Raw genomic sequence first — 20,595 nt, forward strand, 5'->3', positions numbered from 1 at the left:
TTTCCTCATCGTTTTTCAGGACGATAAGGGGAGCGTGAGCACGCCCACACTCTCAATCTACATCCTGAATCATATACTGATCCTGCCTTCAAACGAGTTCTGTCAACATTTTTTTTGCACAACGCACTCTACTAAAATTTTGGAAAATTATATTGTAGGAAAGCTGAATAACTGTTCTTGTTATTGCTTGAAAAAATTAATTTCTATCAAAACCCGGTGTGATGTTGTGTAGGTTTTGTAGATATACTTGGAGGGTGTGTATTCAATGGTAAGAATCGGAAGTTAAAATATAATAACTTCAACATTAATACTAACATTAATATTGGTAAGCAACAACAAGAAAGGAATAAGAAAGGAACAACAAGAGAAAGCTACGACTATATCAATGAAAGTATGAAGAATAATAAAATGAGTGGAAGATTAGTGCACAGCAAATATATTTATTCAAGACAGATACTCAGAAAACATTTATACAAACATTGAAGGAGGCAGATAAAATTTGTGGATGACGTAACTATTCTTAAAGAAGAAATCGTGAAATGGATGACCCTCTCTTGATTAAATGGAAGTTGTAGACAAAAGCATACCCTTTGCTCGCTATAAAAATTCCGAAGTCTTCATTTTAGTACCACCTTGAAGTGCAAATTTAGAACGAAATGTTAACAATTGAAAGGGAGCAGTAGCCGTTGGTTTTTCTGCGATTTTTTGTCTTCAAATTTGACTAAAAGCTTGCATTTAACTGTAGAGAATATCTCTGGTGAGCTTACTGCCATGCATTTCGCGGCAATAACACTACTCTCTTAAGCAAAAGTATTGATGAGGAAACAGTGCACACTTCAGAGGCGTTTAACTACGAAATCACAGAATATGTAAATCCACAGATTATCTAAAAAAGGGAACTTTCTTAGCATGCGTTAGAAGTGTCATCTGCATATGTAAGGAAACAGCTGTAAAGTTTCGACCGTCACCTAGTGAAAATAGGTCGCTGTTATCGATACCGATGGTTGCCTGAAGACGACGTCAAAACAATCGCAGCCAGCATTCTTGAATACTTTCCATGAACTCTGAGTGGTAAATCTGAATAGTAAACCTGGAAAGTATGATAAAATCGATCGTTGCCGAAGGAGATTATCGGCAAGATATCCATATTCATGACCAACCTTGTTGATTCCCCAAGGGCTAAGTTTCGTTCAGTTCCATGGCTTGCAAGGAGAGGAACGATTATTGATAATTGTCTGTGGCAAACTTTACCCAATTTCTCGCACTGCTTCAGTCCTCACCGGTCACTTCAGTGCACATTGAACATAATGCGTTGCTCCCCGCTCAAATATTGTCCGCAAGTTTCATTGCAAGCTCTATCTCTATGTGTGATGTACGGTCCGAGCGGCATAGCTGGTTGCACAATGAAATTTAACACAGGTTTGAGGTACGCTTCAATTCTATGGAATTTTGTAGCAGAAACTTTCGATTGGATGGTCATATTGCTAAACACTACCCATACCAAAACATTGAATCATCCTCATAAACTAGGCAACATCAGTGCGGAATGTGGGTACCCTATTTAGTTGCAGCCGGAACCGAAACCAGGATCAAGTGTGTGTTGGGATTTCCTCAACGGAGGGGTCGAAAAAGAGGTGGAGAGCGGAAAACAGGAATGAAGGGGAATAAATAAGCCTAAGCAAAAAAGAAGAGGAGGGAGTCGCTATTAAATATTAATGGGGCGGAAAATCTAGAGTAGGGTAAACAAGTGCAGCAGAATTAGCAGTGAAAACTATTTATTTCAGACGTACTAAAGGATGAAGTTTAAAGGATAAAGTTTCTGGCGTTAATCAATCCGCTTGGGATGCGCCCCCACATTCACTTCAATTCAGAATCGTTTGAGGTTTACGAACGTGTAACTGCCCTATACAATGACTTGCGGTGGCCAGCCGATGTGTCAAGTCAGTGTTTTTATCCTCTCAAGCAAGTCTGGTACCGATTTATCGACCCCGGAGGGATGAAGGGCTTGGTGAGCACTAGGGCGGATTCGAACCTCCGATCGATCGTGCGGGACCGCTAACCGGTACACTACACTCGACCTTTCAGACGTAGTGCTGTAAGCCAAATAAGGATCTGCAGGGGATGGTTCAGTGTGTATGTACACCGTATGTCAAAAGATGTTGATAATTAAAACTTATTTGTTTTCAGCTCTAGAGAGCTGTCACTCCAAATGAAAGAATTATTTCAAGGAAGAAAAATGCTAACAAAGGCGTATTTGACATATTTGAAATAAATGATTTGCATATTTGGAATAAAATCGCGTACTATATGAATAAATGATTAAAGAAGACCCGAATAATTGATTGAGGAAGACTTGTACAGATAAAAAGGGAAAGTAAAAGGTAGTACGACGATTCCGGTGCAAGGCTGCAAGCTTGCTAGTGAGGCTATAGTGAGACAAGCCGACCGAGGACAACCCCCGTCGCGTCATACCGCTAATGCCTACTATGTGTTCTTCAGATGCTAGGTAGTCCCCCAGAAGCGACGCTCATTGTCCTGGCCCGGACAATATGCGAGGGTTACCTGCTAGAGGACGGAGCCGGCCAAAGAAGTTAGTTAGTCCCCCATCGCCAACAACATCCAGTGCGCTTGGGAACACTTAACGTTGGGACGCTTACCGACAAAAGTCCTGAACTGGCAGACAATCTTAGAAAACGCCGTGTTGACACATGCCGTGTACAGAAGACTCGCTGGAAAGACTCCAAGTCGGGGGAATTAGGCGATGGCTATAAACTTACCTATCACGGCACATCAAATCGCAATGGCGCTAGTGAATATAGCGCTATATTGAACGAGACGCTCGGAAACAGCGTCACAGCGGTGGATCGGCAATCGAATCGCCTAATGGCAGTAAAAGTAGACACAAGAGAGATGGAATTGCGTGTCTTTTCTGTTTATGCGCCACAGGTGGGCTGTAGTGAAGAAGAGAAGGCTTTTGGGAAGACCTGGAGCAGTACGTCCAATCCAATCTGGTGGAAGACACGTCAGCCTGAAGATCGTGGTGCTTACCTAGCGGAGAAGAAGGAGGCTAAGAAGGCAGTCTCCAAGGCGAAGTCGGACCGCTACAAGGCTGTATACGGCATGTTCGATACTAGAGAAGGCGAGTGGGCAATGTATCGTTTAATCACAGCGCGTTACCGCTCGACGTTGGATATGGAGCACACAAAGATCGTTAAGAGAGCTGATGACGCCATTCTGTCTCGCCAAACACAACTCTATTTTGTGAACAGGATCGTTGCAGAAGGACGGACTTCAGACGTTTGGCAAAGTTCCATGACCGTGCCTATCTGGAAAGGGAAAGGAGACATTGCAGAATGCACTTCGTACAAACCTATATAACTACTATCAGATATGATGAAGGTTTTTGAGCGTGTCCCAAAAAATTATCAGCGTTTCACTCAACCAGTGCGGCTTTGTGCAGGTCTGCAGCACCACAGATGCTATCCATGCTGTCCGTACTCTCCTGAAGAAACATCGAGAGAAGAACTTGCTGTGTATCTTGCTTTTCTCGATCTCGAGAAAGCTTTCGACCTGTCCCACATGAGCTGTAATGGATGTCCATGAGGTTGCACAGAGTACCAGAAGAATATATGCGGTGGACGGAGCTGTTTTATGCGAAGCCTACCAGCGTTGTACAGAACGCTGTGCTGTTGGAACAAGTAGGCCATTCTTTGTACTAGTAGGGGTTCATCAGGGTTCATCACTCTCACCCCTGCTGTTCACACTGTGCATGGACACGACATCGAAGGGAATCCAGAACCAGCATCCGTAGACCTTACTCTTTACCGACGATGCAACGCTGACGTCGCTGTCTCGAGACGATCTTCAAAAACAAGTACAGTCTTGAAAGGATCGGCTGCAGAAATATGGATTGCGCCTCAATACAGCAAAAACTGAGTACATGGAGTGCGGATCAAGGATAGAGGATGGTTCAATTCTTGTCGATGGCACCGAATTAAACAAGGTGAAGTGTTTCAAGTACCTTGGATCCAAAGTGACTTCCACAGACGACATGGATCAAGAAGGTCGAGCACGTGTTAATGCGGCATGGATGAAATGGAAAATGGCGACAGGCGTACTGTGCGACAAGAAAGTCCCTGTTCGACTGAAGTCGAAGACCTGCAGGACGGTTGTGCATGCTGCTGACTTTTAGGAATGCGAGTGCTGGCCGACGACAAAAGCCTTGAAAAGAGTGTTGCACGCTATGGAGATGCGGACCTTGAGGTGGACAATAGGCGTAACGCTAAAAGACAAAGTATCGAACGATACTGTACGCTCGGCGTCGTTCCGATAACTGAAAAGATGAAAGAGGCGCGACTGAGTTGGTTTGGTCACGTCTCGCGGAAAGAGGAAAATTCTATTGCCAAAACCGCTCTGAAGCTTCACGTTTCAGGCGCTAGACCGCGCGGGACACCAAGGATGCGCTGGTTGGACCTTGTGAAGCTGGATATGATAGATCCGTGCTTTTGTGCAGGTGAAGCGATGGATGGAACCGAATGACAGACAAGAAGCAGAAATACGGACCCTGCAACAATGCGGGACAAGCGCCAAGAAGATGAAGAAGAAGCTGGATCCAACGCGTTCAACACTTAGGGTACAAATCCCCTAAAGGAAAGATAAAATGAGCGACGAGTACCTACGTCATTAAGCAGCATTTGCGTGCTGATTCCGCCGCGCGCTTCTCTGGATAGACGTTTGGCTGCCTGAAAACTTCACTCAGAGTCTGCACTGCTGGAAGGAGTGACGAGAACACATGTGATAGCTCAGAAGAGAAGAGGTTAAAAAATTAGTGGCCAGCAGTGTGGCCGTACCTGCGCCATTTCCCTAGCAATCATAACTTTCTGGTTGTTTCCCTGAAGTTGTTCATAGGAATACAAACTATCGGGACTTTTGGGAGGCTATAGTTCCCCTAGCTGCTATGGAGAATTCATTGATTTTCGGCCAGTCGCTCGTGGGCGCGTCCTCAAGTTCCTCGTGGAAAACAGACGCCGTTAATATTCCGTTTTTCAATAATCAGGGAAAGGTGGTCTTGGGCATGCTCGTACTCGTGATCTTCACCTCAAAATCTAGATTTACCCACAGAGACTCTAACATGAGCAGTTTCTGCGTACGCTGCCTTTAGAGTCCTAGGTTTGATGTAAAGTATTGCAAAGTATACAATACACAACAGTTGGTTGAAAAGCGTTCACAAGTAGTTGATTTCAGAAAATCCGACATCAGAGAGCGAGCAAGTTGCTGTTACGAAAACCACACAACAATTTCTCTTTCTTTCTTAGGTTGCATCCCAAGAATGTTGCGATTGCATATCTTGCGCTTCGCTCAAAAGAGAGCGACCTCTGTTATCTTAGCTCTTCTCAAAATATTGCGGCACGTGTTGTAAAATAATATCGAGATGATCTGTAGGTGATGAATATTGAAATGCAGGTGAGCACGACTGCAGCTTCTTCTCAGACTGCGATTATTCAACGCATTTTACCTTGGAGCGTTATTTTTGCATTTATTTTGTGGATTTAAGAGTCTGTTAACGTACTCTTGTTTCCGACCTCTCTGTGCGTTTGGTCATTAATGGACTCTATGACTTCACAGCTTATATAACCTAGTTTTTTTTTTTGTTTTAAAATACTTTTGTAGCAGTTGTACGCCATCCACTTTTCATCCTCGTTTGGCGGACAACGCTGGTGTAGTGTTGAAAGGTGAAGTGGAAGCACATCAGGCGAAAAAAGTCACTTCAAATGTCGACTTGCACACGAAAAAGTGAACTCCTTGAAATATGTGGTGGACACGGGTGAGCTCAGGGCTTTGTTTATACCTCTTTGCGATGCAGTTTTGAAAGCTATCACATATTACTGCTTTTCATCACTAAAACATTTTGTGACATTGTGGTTCGTGATAAGTTCGTGGTTGCTTTCAGGAGCAAGTGAGAAAGGTCTTTTCTGCTTTTATCTTTTTAGAGTTTCTTTCAGAACGAGGATTTTATGATTTCGCATATCATCACCGTTCATTTCCAAGTTTTTTTTTTTGCACGCTTAGAGTTATCTCTTCCCCTTCCCCTTCCCTTCCCGACTGTTTTTCTGATGCAAAGCTATGGAGATTTGAGATGAAGAGTGAATCCGGTCTGATAGTGATGTGAGACGATAATTTCTTCTTTTTTTTACCGCTTCTGAGTTCCTTCAAAACTTGCGTAATTAATTGTGATATAACTGAATTCGCAACTCTGCCTCTTAGAGGTACAAACAAATTTATTTCTCTTCAAACTCCATCTTTTTGGATTAATCCACAAGGTGGGAATGGACAGCTCTTGTCCATGATGAAGCATTGTATTTCCACTTGAACACCTATTCTTTCTTTGTTGAGAAAAGACTACTGAAGTTGCGAAAAAAAACGCGGCTTTTTCTTTTGTAATGAAATAGTTTCGAGAAAGGACTAGTTAAAGGCATCACCCCACGAATCTGAGGTGGTGCAGATTTCAGGTGGAGTATTCGTATGCGGGATGGGAGACTACGGAGAGGGAGGTGATTCCGTCCATTTCTTGCTAATTGCCGTAAAAAACGGCCCGGAAGATGCGGCGCCGCACAAGACTGGCGCGCTCCAATCGAACCTCTTGTACAAAATGGTGCGCCAAAACGAATGAAGCCGTATCTTCCGGGCCACTTTTCACGGCAATTAGGAAGAAATGGACGGAATCACCTCCTTCTCCGTAGTCTCCCATCCTGTATACGAATACTCCACCTGAAATCTGCACCACCTCAGATTCGTGGGGTGAAGCCTTTAAAAAAAAGGAACTGAGATGAACAAATCATGTTGTATGTTCTCTAAGGAGAAAATATTATCTGTTGTCACTTCTATAACAAATCCTATCTGTAGTACATTTACTTCTTGCTCATAAATTCTTCATGTTGAGCACTATTAACGAAAATATCCTCATAAAAATTAAACATAGGAAACAAGCCTGTAAGTTCCACGAAATTATTTAACTAGCTTTTTCTATTTTTAAAGCTACTTTTTCTAACTTGAAAAGTGATATCATATCATGTCCTAATAGCTTAATAATCGTTCACAACTCGCTTCGGGATATACGCGTACTACTGCAGCGCCAGCTTTCGATAGAAAGTAAAGTTCAGGTAGATCAGAAGAACAGATTGAAAGGTGCTGCTCACTTGCTTATTTACTTGAAAACACCTATGGGTGTGTCATAAAGCGAAAAGAAGAGAAAAAACAGAACTACCTAGAATTTCGCATAAATTTTATGCAGCAAAATTGGCCTTTTTCGCACATTGTGTGATGTGCGATGTGTGAAACCTAAAGCGGAAGGCCTCACTAGCTTTCCCATTCTTGAACGGCTAAGCGCCCCTAGGAGAGAGTAAAGGTCAATTATAGGGCCGAACTTTGAAAAGGACCTTATTACGGCAGAACTCCGCAAATTAATCTCGTAAAAGAGCAACAGAAGGAAAAGAAGCTGAAACCACTTTGAGCTAAAAACGCATATCAGCGTAATCCTTATTGTGGTTGTTGCTAGAGAAAAAATCTTGTTTGTGGTTTCTCAAACAAAGAAACTATAGGACTTGATAATAGCCAAAATGGTGGGGGCATTCCATTTGGATATCTTGTTTTTATGGACGAGTGTAGCGTAGTCAGTAAGAGGTTCCACTGTGACTCGACTGATACGATCGATCGACCGCGCTGATGCCAACCAAGTCTTTCATCCCTCCGGGGTCAATGAATTGGCAGCACACTTGCCTGGGAGGATAAAAACACTGGTTTGATCATCTTCTGGCCTCTGCAAGACATTGTGTAGGTTAGAAACTCGTCGCTGAACCTCAAACGATTCTGAGTTGAAGTGAACGGGTTGGCGCATCTCAGCGGATTGATTAACGCCAGACAATCTACCCTTTATCCTGTCTTTGAATATCCTCTAGTTTGGACTGCACATAAATTCAACAGTAAGCACCTTTCTGATTTGAGAAGTGAAAGCCATAAGCTTTTCATCCGACAAGATTCATTTTGTTGACAGTGCCCCTACATTGTTCAAATCCTGTCGGATGTGTGGTAGTCTCAAAGCACTAATCATACTCATCAGTGCAGTTTTATGAAAATATTTGTAAAAAAATATCAGCACACACTTCACAAGTACGTTGAAAATATTGAACGTGAAAGAATTCGAATGGCCACCGTATATCCGATGATACACGTACGAATAGCAAGTTATTGCAAAGTCGCATCGGAAAGTCAGCTTTATTTCGGTTAGAATTTGGTTAAACAGAATCGTAGTGGGCAGAATTCTTTTTAGGAATCCCGAAATGTGACAACACATCCGAAATAAAGTGGACGCAAAAGTTCCACAGTTCTACTCGCTACAGAAAAGGAAACTATCGACGTGTTGTTCTCGCCGTACTGACGCCATTCGAACAGGCGACAGCGCTCGTTCAGCCCCATTGTATGGATTCTCCATTCAAAGCGTACCAAAACACTATTTTCATTATGAATTCAATGTAGCCGAAAACATTACGACGCGATTTTTGCGATCTAATATCATTTTAGCTTCTACATGACCTCGGTGTGTTAAGAACATCAGCAGCAACACGTTCCCAGTAAAGGGTGCACGGGCTCTCTACAGTATGCCGAAGACAACAGCACTCTCTTTTTTTGCTTTTGCAAAAATTAAAGTTAAGGATGAAGAAATGACTAGGAAGAATGAAATTATGAAAACGAAAAATTCAGGAGGATACTACTTGGTTCCTTGTAGAGCTACGGGGTAACAGCGGAATCGGCTGAAGAAAATTCCCGGCAAAGTGTTGTGTGATCGATTTTATTATGCTTTTTCCAGGCGGGTAAACCGCCAGGCGATTTTAATGAAGAGAGCTCAAGAAGGTGCAATGAATGCTCCTAGTCAATATGACAAAATAAGGTGCCGTTCCTTGTGAAGCCTGGTCCTGAGACGAAGTTCTTAAGGTGTGCTCCTTAGGTTAATTTTGAGAGTTGGGATCACCATTACTTTGTAGCAATCATTACTCTTCTCAGTAGAGCTTCTCATAAGATGCTGCACTGCTTAATGTGGAGCTTAGTCGACGAAGGCTCTCAAGAGATCTTCCCATCCGTAGATGTCCAAGCTGCAGCTTCAAGTACGGGATCGCTTCAATTCTCGCGGCTATATTCATATTCCATGTTCATCCTATCCCTATATTGTGGCTCCTTATATCCTGAATATTCACGGCTATATTCAGGATATAAGGAGCCACAATATAAGGAACCCACTACCTTCGGTCAGTGTTTCGATAATCGTTCAAGGTAGTGAAAACGGAAGACATGTAAATTGAAATTAATCCCACACAGTGTTCCACCCGATGTGCTGCCGCGGATACGTCATCGCTGCCGATATTTCTGCTTCATGGTCTGTAAACAGTCAACATTTCCTGCACAATTTTGCTTCCTTTTGTTCAGACATCTCTGAATAGGTTGGCTTTTAGAAGTGGAACAAACAGATGAGAAATGACGCATGAATCAACACAACTTAGCAACAAAGAAAGCGATGACAACAGAAATCAATTCCGAAGTTTTTCTCGAGTTGCAAGGACAGCCCTTTAACTCAGCATTTAAATAGCAAATGTTGAGCTTCCGTTCGTGCATGTCACCGCAGAAATAACAGTGAGTATTGTCCATCATCGGACATTTTCCTACTATTTCTTTCATTACTGTGATTGTTTCTGCAAAATGCTGTAATACGGTGGGGGCAGCCAGTTCAGCTACGACAGCACAACCAGATCGACGGTTCAAAATCGACCCAGCACCAACCGGAAATTTATCTCTCTGGGATCGACGATTTGGTACCAGACCTGTCTAGGAGTCTAGAAACACTCATCGGTTCGCCCTCGCAAGTCATTGTAATGCTGCATGCGGCTTCATAAACTTCGAACTCTTTTGAATTGATGTCGAATGTCATCCCTGTAGGAGCGGATCAATGACGTGCACCTTATTTTTTATCCTTCAATTGATGTAGAGCTAATGTGTTATTCGCTAACAGCGCTTGCAATTCGATAAAAGGAGAGAGGCATTACTCAACATCGGCCCACGGTAGTTCTCAGAATTCTGAACTTTTCTGCATTTGTCATCACTTCGACGAAACAGGAACAAGTTTTGTTCGACGAATACAAAGAAAAACACGAATTTCGGAAGAATTCCATTAAGTTACAAACAGTGTGCGTCCACCGAAACATGCGATTTGAGGCTCGCGATCAGTGACCATTCGCAGCCTCAAAAATCTTCGCGCAGATATCTAGTAAAAAAATGGACGAACTACAGTATGAATATATTATTTTGTGCTGTTAAAATGCAAGTCAAATAAACCAAATAAGGGACAATTTCGATTGGCAGACATCCTTGCTTGATTCATTTAATTTCACCCACATATTTGACTAAGGAATTTTAAAATGCGTGCCATATTCGAAAGGAGACGTATAATGTTTTTTAGAGAGGATATGAATAGAAACAGCGTACCTCTACCCATTGGTGCGTGCAGTGTTTTTGCGATAGGAACAGGATGGAAGCGGAAATATGTAGGTTGACAGTTTCCGATTCATCCTCATAGATCAAGGAATCACATTACGGTTGAGTGGATGTTACTGCCCGACACAGCTACCCGCATCTTGGCCGAGCAGTGTCGTCTTCGAACACAGCTCTGTCCAATCTTTTCGATCGGTACTAAAAGGTAGCGTCCATTCGTCAGTGTTCCATAGCCTTCGAGACTTGGGTGCTGGTGAACTTCCTTTCGACACCGAGTGACCCGAGTACCTCAGGTCGGCAGTTCAACGAAGCAGAGTTATTACTAAGGCTTCCCTCCGCCATTTGACATATTTGCGTTGGACTTTGGCGGTGGACCGAACGACAGCACCTTTTTCGATATTTGGGTAGCTTTCGCCGTATTACTGTGCAAGTGGTATGGCTCGTGCGTGCCTAGAGTGTACGCTCAAAAGTCCGATTGGTCCAAGCAGAGTCACCGAGAGCAGGAAGCAATCAGACTCGTATAGACGGGCTTATGGTTGGTAATAATACCACAATGCTATGATACTAGGGATGAGTCGAGTCCTCCAAAAAAGGTGTTCTTCGGGTCCCACGCAAAGGGAGAAACCACTGGGCGTCTCTCGCACGCGGTTGGGACAAATGAACTGCTACCGGCGCCCGCTCGAGCAAATCGACGAACAACGGGAATGAAGGTGATTAGGTTGGATCAGAGGTAGGGGACACTTTTCCATCCATCAAAATAACAAACACTTACAAAGACGTCAAAAAATAAATATAAATAATAACAACAACAGAACCAAAATGCATGAGATTGTGCTCTAATAAATTATGGTTGAGCGAGATATTTCATATTGCGCCTCTATACTATTCTGGAATTTTCGACAGAGGGAACCTCTTCACCCTCATTTTTATTTTAGTTAAGCGCTCCTAAGAGATTCTTACGGATTCGTGAGTTTTTCACGTTAGAAGTAGGTCAACTGGAGCAACTGATCGTAAGAAGATAAGGAAAGGGCGGACCAATCGAGTAATATGTGGCGGAGAGTTATTTTCCTGGAATAACACCGTCCTTTTATTGACAAAGAATGTGTATTTCAGATCATTCCTTCTGTGCGTTGAAGTAGTTCAAGGTATACTCGGACGATCGCACCGGGCCCATCTTTGTCCGGCTTTAAATCCACGGGAACCTCAAAGCTCCACGAAAGGGCCACATCACATTGCGCTTGAAGCCTTCTCCGCTTCATTACAGGTTGAAGAGCCCACGTTTGTCGAGCACCGGTTTCATTTATAGGGATTGCAGAAACAGATGCATTTTCCGTTGCAAGTGACGATGAAACGTTGGCACACAGAGTGCTCCAGCATCCTGCGCAAATCTGATGCGGGGCGATTCATGGGACCTTCTTCTGTTGACCTGACAAAGCTTGCGCGAGTTCGTTCAGAAATGTACGACTATCAGAGTCGTCTCGACATGGAGAAGGGCTTCGGAATTCGCGTTGGAGTGGGCTTGGCTGCATCCTTGAGGAGGCGAACCCTCCGAACCGCAATCTCAGGAATGTTAGGAGCTTCCAGCACTGCATATTTTTACCGTGGCCCACTTTACATGTTAATACTTTATATTAATAACGACACAAAGGCGTTCGAATCTACATCCTCCAAGAGATCCTTGAGAGCACAAAAATAACCAGCAGTGCATGTGATAGGAAGTTATTACTAGTAGTGTACTAACGTGCTAGTGTAGCTAACGACTTTTCAAACAGGATCGGAATTTTTCAAATGACACTTCTTTTATGCGAAGTCGAGAGTGTCAAAAGTTCTCACTACCTTTCGACCACTTTTTACCTATTATTATTACAATTATTATTATTATTATTATTATTATTATTATTATTATTATTATTATTATTATTATTATTATTATTATTATCATTATTATTACTATTGTCGTCATCTTTATGCCATTTTTTATAACCGGCAGTACGAACGCCACCGTCCACGAGAATGTGAGGATGACGAGACGCCCGAAATTTTTTGTTCCATTCCTTGCACGTCGTCATAAAAAAAGACCTCTACGAACTTCACTAATGAAACGAGTATGTGGTAAATCGGAGTCGGAACATTTTTGTTCCTACTCTCAGTTCGGGAGTTCTTTGTTTACCTCAGCACAGAAAAAAACCAATCGTAGATGATTCATAGGGGAAAAGGAAGGGAATAGTAGTGTAATGGCTTAGGGGACTTCGGCAGTGGTTCTGATCTCTTCTGATCAAATAATCATGTCGGAAACCAGCTGAGCAGACGTTTTTGCTGCACCAGCAGAAAGGGGCTATTTTTGGCCTGAAACAAGGCGTAGTTCTCTTTGAGAAGAAGCCAGCAGTCCGGATGGAACACACCACTCGTCTTCTTAGAGGACAATAAACACCATTGAACCTTTCCAGAAGTTTGTCTCGTTCTGCTTAAATCGTTAACGTTTCGATAATAACCAAGCTCCATTGGATTTTGCTATCTGAAACTCGTGAAATATATTGAAATACTGTAATTGAGTACTTCTAAAGGATGTTGAGACAGTGTTCGAATTTGTTTTTTTACAATTTCTTAATCATATGCCTGCATACCGCCTGTCAAATAATGTTTCCGGATTTTAAACCTTTTTTCTTTGTGCATTTTTATTTACCGGAAAAAGTCATGTAAAAGACTGCTATGGATTCCAGAACACAGTCAGTGCCTTCACTCCATTTGAGCTCAGAAATTTTTCAGAAAAATTCATCAGAAATTCTCTGGTTGTGGAAAGAGATAATTTTTCATTTGTAGTACAATACTAGGGATTTCTATGTCGCACTTTTGATTTATGATGGAACTTATTTCAAAGGCAAGAAACGCAATTGCTTGTACATGTACTTTTTGCCATCGTGGTTGATCGCTGCGCCTTCAAGGTTAAATACCGAATTTTGTTTTTCTACTCTTTACACTTTAAATGTGATGGAAGACATCACCACTATAATTCCAAGTTTTTAAGTATTCAGAGATCGCATATTTAGATGTTTGACATTGGATATTTGTGTGAATACGCTCTATTCGCCTTTTTTTTTGTCACCACGTGAAGCAGGTCAGCATAGAGCACCATAACCGTACAATAACCACGAATCTACCACTAGTTCTTGACTCATGCAGCGAAAATTGCAAGAAAACTCTTTTATTTTTGACCATGACCAACTTCAAGAAGTAAGTCAAGAACCAAACTGCTTCGAACTGTTCGATGTGTTTAATCTGTGGGTTTTATTTTTGCTTGGTAGTATTGTTACCAAGTCTCGTGAATCAAAGCGAGTTATTGTCGGAAAGGATGGAGATGCCATGGCACACAAATCAATTCATCCTAAACCATGTCATTTTTTTTCGCAAAAAATTTAAAACGGGTCCGATGTTGTCGTGTGACCTGCTTTGCTATTTGTTGCTCCTCTGGTGCGATTTCTACCTCCTAGCGCATCTTCCTCTGAAAAACCGAAAGTGCCGCGATTCTGTCCCGTCTTTCAGAGCGCTTAGAAACGGAGTTCAGGCCTGACTGCACATTAGACCTTAACGTGATGTGTTTTTTCACGTTCTCTCCTATGCGAACGTTGTATGACTACGATGGTGTTGATTCATGTATTGCTCGCGCCCGTTTGGCACCATCACAATTTGAAAGTTCTGCTCAGTTCGCTGGCGACTGCAATGGTCTGACGGTGTTAGATGGCACGGTAAATGCATACATCATCGCTCCGTTGTTGTGTTCGTGTCCGCTATTGACAACTGTAGCCGACCAAGTGCAGATCGTCGACGTCAAATTCCCCACGACATCGATTCGACGACATCGGTCAGGAACTTTGTCCACTGCACTCGCCGCTGATGGTGTGCTCCCCCAGCGACTCCTCCGCGTCCTCTCCCCACAAAAGGACGGCCATGTTCAGAATTGTGAGTTCGTAGATGGTTTGCATTTAAGCTAGCTCCAGATTTTTCTTTATTTTTACTTGTCTGAATTTTCTTTTGTGAGGTTTTCTTTTACGGCGTAGTTGTTTCCACCCTTATGTCCTTAATCTGCTCTCGGAACGATGCTGAGATGCCGACGCGAAGTCGAGCTGAAGCCTTCTGAGGGTCTCTTCGAAAGCTATTCATAAAGTCCCGGAATCTCCGAGAAAGTTCCTCGCCAGAAACGACTATTTGAAATGTAGTTGTGTTTATGTTTAGTAATGTTTGATATCAACCTAACCTTCGTTGGGAACGACGATCTCTTCGTTAGCTAAATATCATCAAGATAGAGCCTTAGTTATTCTTTAGTTCGTTGAGGAGAAATTATTCGACTTTCTCGTACATTCGTTTAACCATGCCTCCTATAAATGGTGCATCCAGAGAAGGAGAAGAAGAACAGAAAAACACACGGAATTTATTAAAACAGATTTGCAGAAGAATTCATGGAAATGATAGTTAGAAAAGGTGCATAGGAAGTAAAAAGAGCAGCATTAGATCCGGAATATTTCAAATTGAACTTTTCTTTTAAAAAAGAAACCCTGAATAGGTCGTCTGTTCTCAACACGAATGTTCATTTAAAACTGAAGAGTAAAGACTCTATAACCGTAGGAAGCAAGAAGGAACGACGGTATGTTGTAGGACAAGTAAAAGTGATAGCTTCAGCAGTGATAGGAGCAGTGATTTGAAGTTTCTTTGACGTCGAGACTAATTCTGAGGTTCAATTGCCCAAACGTCTATAGGGCTGACCTGAGCCACACTAAGTGATTCAGTCAAAGTGAGCAAGCAAGATTTCACTCTGCATGTCGTCCGAGTGGGGACTGGGACACTGATCGTTTATCTAGACACATGTGGCAAATAAAAAAAAACTAATAAACAAACCGAGCATAAAAATGCCCCCTTAATTTTCTTCTTTTATTCTGACTGCCTGCCTTCATCCGCGACGAATAGTGTCACTCTTCTTGTCTTTTTTGTCTAACTAGTCACTTAATTCAATTGGGTGCGCTTGAAAGAAGGCGCAACATTGCGAAAGAGGAATTGTTTTATTCGATTTTCTTGAACTAGTTCAGGTAAGTAGATTAAGTTTACTGAAGGAGACTTTCAGGCGCACACCAACATTTCCTCGTCGTCGAAACCCTACATTTTCTGGGTAGTTTCCTAGAGAAATTCACTTTAAAGGCGTGGCGGAAGAAGTTTGTGAGGAACAATGGCTCAAATTTTCGTCTTTCTGTAGCGAAAGATAGGTGAATTCACGAAGAGCCTCGCCACATTATTCCTCTTGTTATTATGTTACATCGTTTTCATTCTGAAGCAGATGGACGCTGAACAAAGAGCTACGATAGATGTCTTTCTCTCCGTCTCAGGCTTCCATTCGTGTCAGCTATCAAAAAGTGCACTTCTGCAAGTCCGTCGCTCCTGAACGGAGATGATTTCTTTTGAGATTTTCAAACGGTCACAGTTACGATCATGCATATTCTCTGCTCCCGTTTGCTTGGAAAAACCAGCGAATGCGTAGGGGTCATGGAAGCATAAAGTCTTGCAGCGATCTTAAATGTTTATATTATAGTTTTTAAACGGACACACATATTTATCCGAAACAAACTGCATAATGTTCCGAGAACTTTGGGTTTTTCCACTTCATCTGGAATGTCTCATCTCTCCGAAACTATCCGCTGTTTTGGATCTTCCCTATAGATCTCGCGTACATTTCCATATTCAGGTGACCAGAACGGCACTAGTCGTGGGATGTCCAGAAATTTCGGCGAAGTAAGCTGTGCCCCAGTACCCAGGAATTTTTCACTCCTTCTCTCGATGGCTTTGCTTGACCTCGGTTCGAGTGGCCAAGTCCAGATCCCAGCAGAGATCGGACATTGCTTCATGCTGGAATGCATTATTGCTCCCTTCGGCAACTGATTTTCAAAGAAACGTGGGTGTGAAACGTTGCAGTGTTCCAGGTAAAAGTTAGGATTTTGCTACACATTACGCAGTTTGTTTCACCTAAACGTCTTTGCTCTTTTAAAAATTATAAAAAAATTATAAATGTGTAGAAACTGCGCGTATGAACTTTATGAACCACTGTAATAACCTAGTTATCTTCACGATGGAGTTTCTCTCAACACCGGAAGAATAACAGAGGTGGAATATTACCAGTTGCTACTACCTTGCTCTCATAAGTTCCTCGTGGTCGTATTTGATAAAATGTGGAACTTTCCTCTTCCGCTTCCACTACTTCACTGTTTCTAAAAATCTTCAGAAGTGATGGGAAGCAGAAGGGAGGTTGACGTCCCTGCCTGTTTTCGTTTTCTCCGGTAACGATCAAAGCATCACTTCAACCAATTTTTTGGAGAAACATCAAGGAACTTCCGGTCAAAAGTTAGTTTTCTGTGCTACATTCTGATCTGAGCTACATTCTTTGAGCAGGAGCTTCTAATTCATGCAAAAAAGTCAGTTTAAATTAAACATTAACAATAACTTTGGTAGGCTTAGCATAACTGAGGAATCGCGAGCCTCTAAAGCAAAGTTGGCAGATCCACATGTCTGTCCGGCCTCCTAATCTGTAGCTAGGTGCTTCGTGCCCAAACATTGTAATCTTGGTGCTCCTATGCAAGAGTTACGAACTCCTTTCTGAAGCGAGTCTAACACGCCGCACATGTTCGGGTTACGGTAGACTTCGGGTGGGGTAGCGTTTGTGTCAAAATTCAGCACTTTGGAGGTGACTACGTAGACCATGTCAGTGGTGTCGATCTCAGACTCGTGTATAATGAGGACATTTTTAAGAGGAATCGATCATTCTCGGCTAAGAACTCGAGTTGAACCTCAATGCTGACGTACGATATCGCGATATTCGCACGATATCCACAAAGCAGCATCGACCAAATTGTCTGTCGATTCTTCCGCCATACACTTCGCTCCTTTGCATTTACAATTGGATTCGTCACTTTTACACCATTTACCATCTAACCCTCAAAAAATTCCGTCTGTCACACCTTTAGAGAGAGTGTGACCGTCAGTGAACAATGGACAGTTCGTTAGTATCGACGGAAGATAAAATATAAGTAAGCAACTATTCAAAAAATTTTTTGCCCTCTTTTTAGGTCGCATAAGTAATACGTGGGAAAGTAATGGTCAGCATCGTGGACATCTAAAGTGGATTCTTTAGGTTTTGTACAAGTCTCTTTGTGGTTTTTAGGAAAATCTCTTGTTCGCACAGGGTTCTGACGAGGTTGATGGCAGCGAAACAGAGCGCTTCATGCCATACACCACCATCTCCAGCCTCTCCATCATTAACAGTCCACCACGCAAAACGAAAAGAACAAGTGAGTTTTTTACGTTCTATTCGCCTAGAAGATCAGATTCTGAGCACTGAAAATTTTCCCGCTACTCTTCCGTAGATACATAGCATGCTGTTACTTTTGAAACAGTGATCACAGCTGCGGGATCAGAAACCATCCTTTCTTCTTCAAAGAAAGAGAAGTCTTCAAGCCATCGATCCACTCTTATCTCCTTGGAGCTTTCTTTCCTCTCTTTCTCTACTTTGGTCTAATTCCTGTCCTCCTCTCTCTCCACTTAGCAGCATTTTGTTTTTCAGCCACTCCTCTTGTTTACTTTTGCAAAAACTTATCACGTTCTCTTCTGCGACGTTTACTCGACCTTAGAAGATGTTTCTTGCGGCAAAGCCACTGAAGAAAGCGTAGAAAAAAATGTGGGGTGAAAAACAGGGAAAAACCATAGAGGAATCGAACTGTACAGCGAAGGTTGTGAACTAGAAGAACGAGAAAAGAGCAGCATTCATTCAAAGTATCCTCGGATTGTTGGATGAGATTATTTGGGTGAAAATCTTCGCTACAGCCACCAGCACAGAACAAATCATACGAAGTTGGAGATGCGAGGTTTCTCTTAATAAATCTTAAATCTTCGACACCTCATGGCGATAAATCAGAGGTTCGCCACGCACGTACGTGCCATGCTGGAAAATCGGGAGGGAACGCCTGTGCGTCACCGAAAACACCTATAGAATGTCTTTAATCAACACTCGCAAAGAAACTGACCTTTTTTTGAGGCAGTCCACGAAATGGCCGGCTGTTCTGGAATCAGACTGCGCGATTTCTCATTAGGACTGAAGAATGTTAAATGAGCAATGTAACACTGCATAAACACACTGTGAATGCTGTGCAAACAACTTCGTTGGTTTCCTTTTGGTTTTGTTCCTATGGCTTTTTTTGAAATTAATCATTCTCTTAAAGGTCAAGAAGGAAGCTGAGATGAGTTTTGCCTCGATCATCTCATGATTCTGCCGAAGATTGATATCCGCCGCAGAAAACGTCTCAAATCATCTTTTTCTGAGAAAAAAGTCTTCAACAGTTTGAGTGATTTGCACGTGAACAAAACTGGTAAAACACTTTATTAATGAGGTGTTCCTCCATATTACCGGCTTCAAGATTGATAATGGTTTCTCGGAAAAAAAGCAAAGGGAAATGGAAGACTTGACTGACGAGGAAAGATGTTGCTTTCCAATTGCGGGTAAAATTTTATTCAAAAAAAAAATCAAAACGGGAAGTTGTAGATTTCGCGGAATGTTTGAAGTCCATTTTTGTGACAGTTCTTCAGATTGGGTTGAGAAAAAAATTGTGACTAAAATATCATAACGGGATTATTCTGTCACTTGTGTGTGTTTCACGAAATTCGAAAAGGGGTTGTGCAGGGTCCACCGGCGTCGGATTGGTGCCCCAGGCAGCTACACTATGGAGTGTGACGGGTCCACCGCAATAACTTCAAAAGATAGATGGTTGCAGCCGTTTCATAGCCGTGGCCACTGGGCGCTTTGCTTTTCACCTTTATGACTCCCCCGCGTGCCTATTTCCTTCTTCGTTCGCCTCAAGTTTGTTCTCAGAAAGTGGAAACACGCATGCAAACGGCTGCTTAAATAGTAGCAGGATGTTTATGTGATCTGACGTGGAACGTTTTCTTTATCAGTAGGATGATGTCTTTCACGTCATTTTATGCCAGAACATCATTTTTTGACAGCTGTTTATAGAGAGCAGGAGGAAAACCCATATTTCGAGCTTTTAAATTTTAAAGAGCATAATGCTTTTAAATTTTGTCTATAGTATATTGATCTGACGCTTTTAGAAAGAAGACTATGAAATCTTTCGCTTTTAGTTATAATATAAAAAAAGAAGGAAAGATTGTTGGAGACACACAAGCCTTATTTTATAGAACTAATAACACTAATATTAATTTTCGTTGATCATTGAAGGTGAGCGAAGCAAACACCACAAAAGTCTGAAGTCCGGCTTTAGCCGTACGCTCAGACTGGTAAAGAATAAGTCGCGAGCGTTTTTCATTTCAAAATGAAAAATGCAAATACAAATGAAAGGTATTGGCAAGGTATTACATATCGAAAAGATTTTTAATCCGAGAGATCGTATGCTCTTTTTTTGATTTCATTCATTCTTGGTTTCTTAGATCAGTAAAATGGGGTGTCGGATAGACAAAACTGAGAATTTTCGATACCTTCGGTTTTTTACAATCAATCGTTGTGATTTTTAGAATCAATCGTGGTGATTTTTGCAATAAATCGTGATCAAGGCCAACGGAACTACTTTCGAGATTTTTACTTCGCATAGAGGGGATCAAATGAGGCATGGGTAATTTTAAAAAGGAGCTAAAAAAACTTGTAAGACAGGAAATAAACAAAATCATGAAAAAACAACAAGTAACATCAAAAAACTATTCAATAGTTGGAAGCTGTTGGAAACTGTGGCGACGACAACAGTGGAGTGTTCACTGGCCATTAATTTGCAGTTATTTTTATGCTGAAAAAAAAAACAGAAAAAACGAATTTTTCATCACTTTGCGACATCTGAATCGATCGATGTTTAATCCGTTTTCGAATTCAAAATTAGTAATTTTGAAGCGTGGAGATGAATGCGTGCGCTGTTTCGAAAAACTGCTACCTCTCCATCCATAACGGCAATCTCAACTTCAACGGCTTTGTCCATCCTGATTAAATGCAAAAAAAGAAATGGTTTAGAAAATTTGCCCCCTGAC

At 42.0% G+C, this 20,595-nt stretch overlaps 3 protein-coding genes across 7 annotated transcripts in view; all 3 read left to right on the forward strand.

Annotated features, from left to right (window-relative positions):
- Nucleotides 1-2,499: 2,499 nt before the first annotated feature.
- RB195_010827 (uncharacterized protein) lies at nt 2,500-3,378 on the forward strand (the record flags this gene model as incomplete). Of its 2 annotated transcripts, none has more annotated exons than XM_064191989.1 (2): nt 2,500-2,590; nt 2,681-3,378. In XM_064191989.1, the coding sequence occupies 2 exons, from the start codon at nt 2,500-2,502 to the stop codon at nt 3,376-3,378; spliced, it is 789 nt and encodes a 262-aa protein (XP_064049571.1). The 2 variants fall into 2 exon arrangements, with proteins under 2 accessions (XP_064049571.1, XP_064049572.1); XM_064191988.1 differs by having other exon boundaries at nt 2,500-2,506; nt 2,624-3,378.
- An 816-nt stretch (nt 3,379-4,194) lies between these two features.
- On the forward strand, nt 4,195-4,539 carry RB195_010828 (uncharacterized protein; the record flags this gene model as incomplete). Its single annotated transcript, XM_064191990.1, has 1 exon — nt 4,195-4,539. One exon carries the CDS (start codon nt 4,195-4,197, stop codon nt 4,537-4,539), a length of 345 nt encoding a protein of 114 aa, XP_064049573.1.
- Nucleotides 4,540-5,771: 1,232 nt separating this feature from the next.
- The window catches only part of RB195_010829 (uncharacterized protein), a gene marked incomplete at both ends in the record, with an annotated part of 28,562 nt that continues 13,738 nt past the window's right edge, over nt 5,772-20,595 (forward strand). Inside the window, 3 exons of one of the 4 annotated variants that reach the window (XM_064191992.1) lie at nt 5,772-5,824; nt 14,352-14,493; nt 17,756-17,861. In XM_064191992.1, coding sequence (XP_064049574.1) covers nt 5,772-5,824; nt 14,352-14,493; nt 17,756-17,861 — 301 coding nt within the window. Of the gene's footprint in view, nt 5,825-14,150; nt 14,280-14,337; nt 14,494-17,755; nt 17,862-20,595 lie in introns of those variants that run through there. The other 3 variants (XM_064191993.1, XM_064191994.1, XM_064191991.1) reach the window with 3 other exon arrangements.

Source organism: Necator americanus, chromosome III, assembly GCF_031761385.1.
Source record: "Necator americanus strain Aroian chromosome III, whole genome shotgun sequence".
Classification (NCBI taxonomy): domain Eukaryota; kingdom Metazoa; phylum Nematoda; class Chromadorea; order Rhabditida; family Ancylostomatidae; genus Necator; species Necator americanus.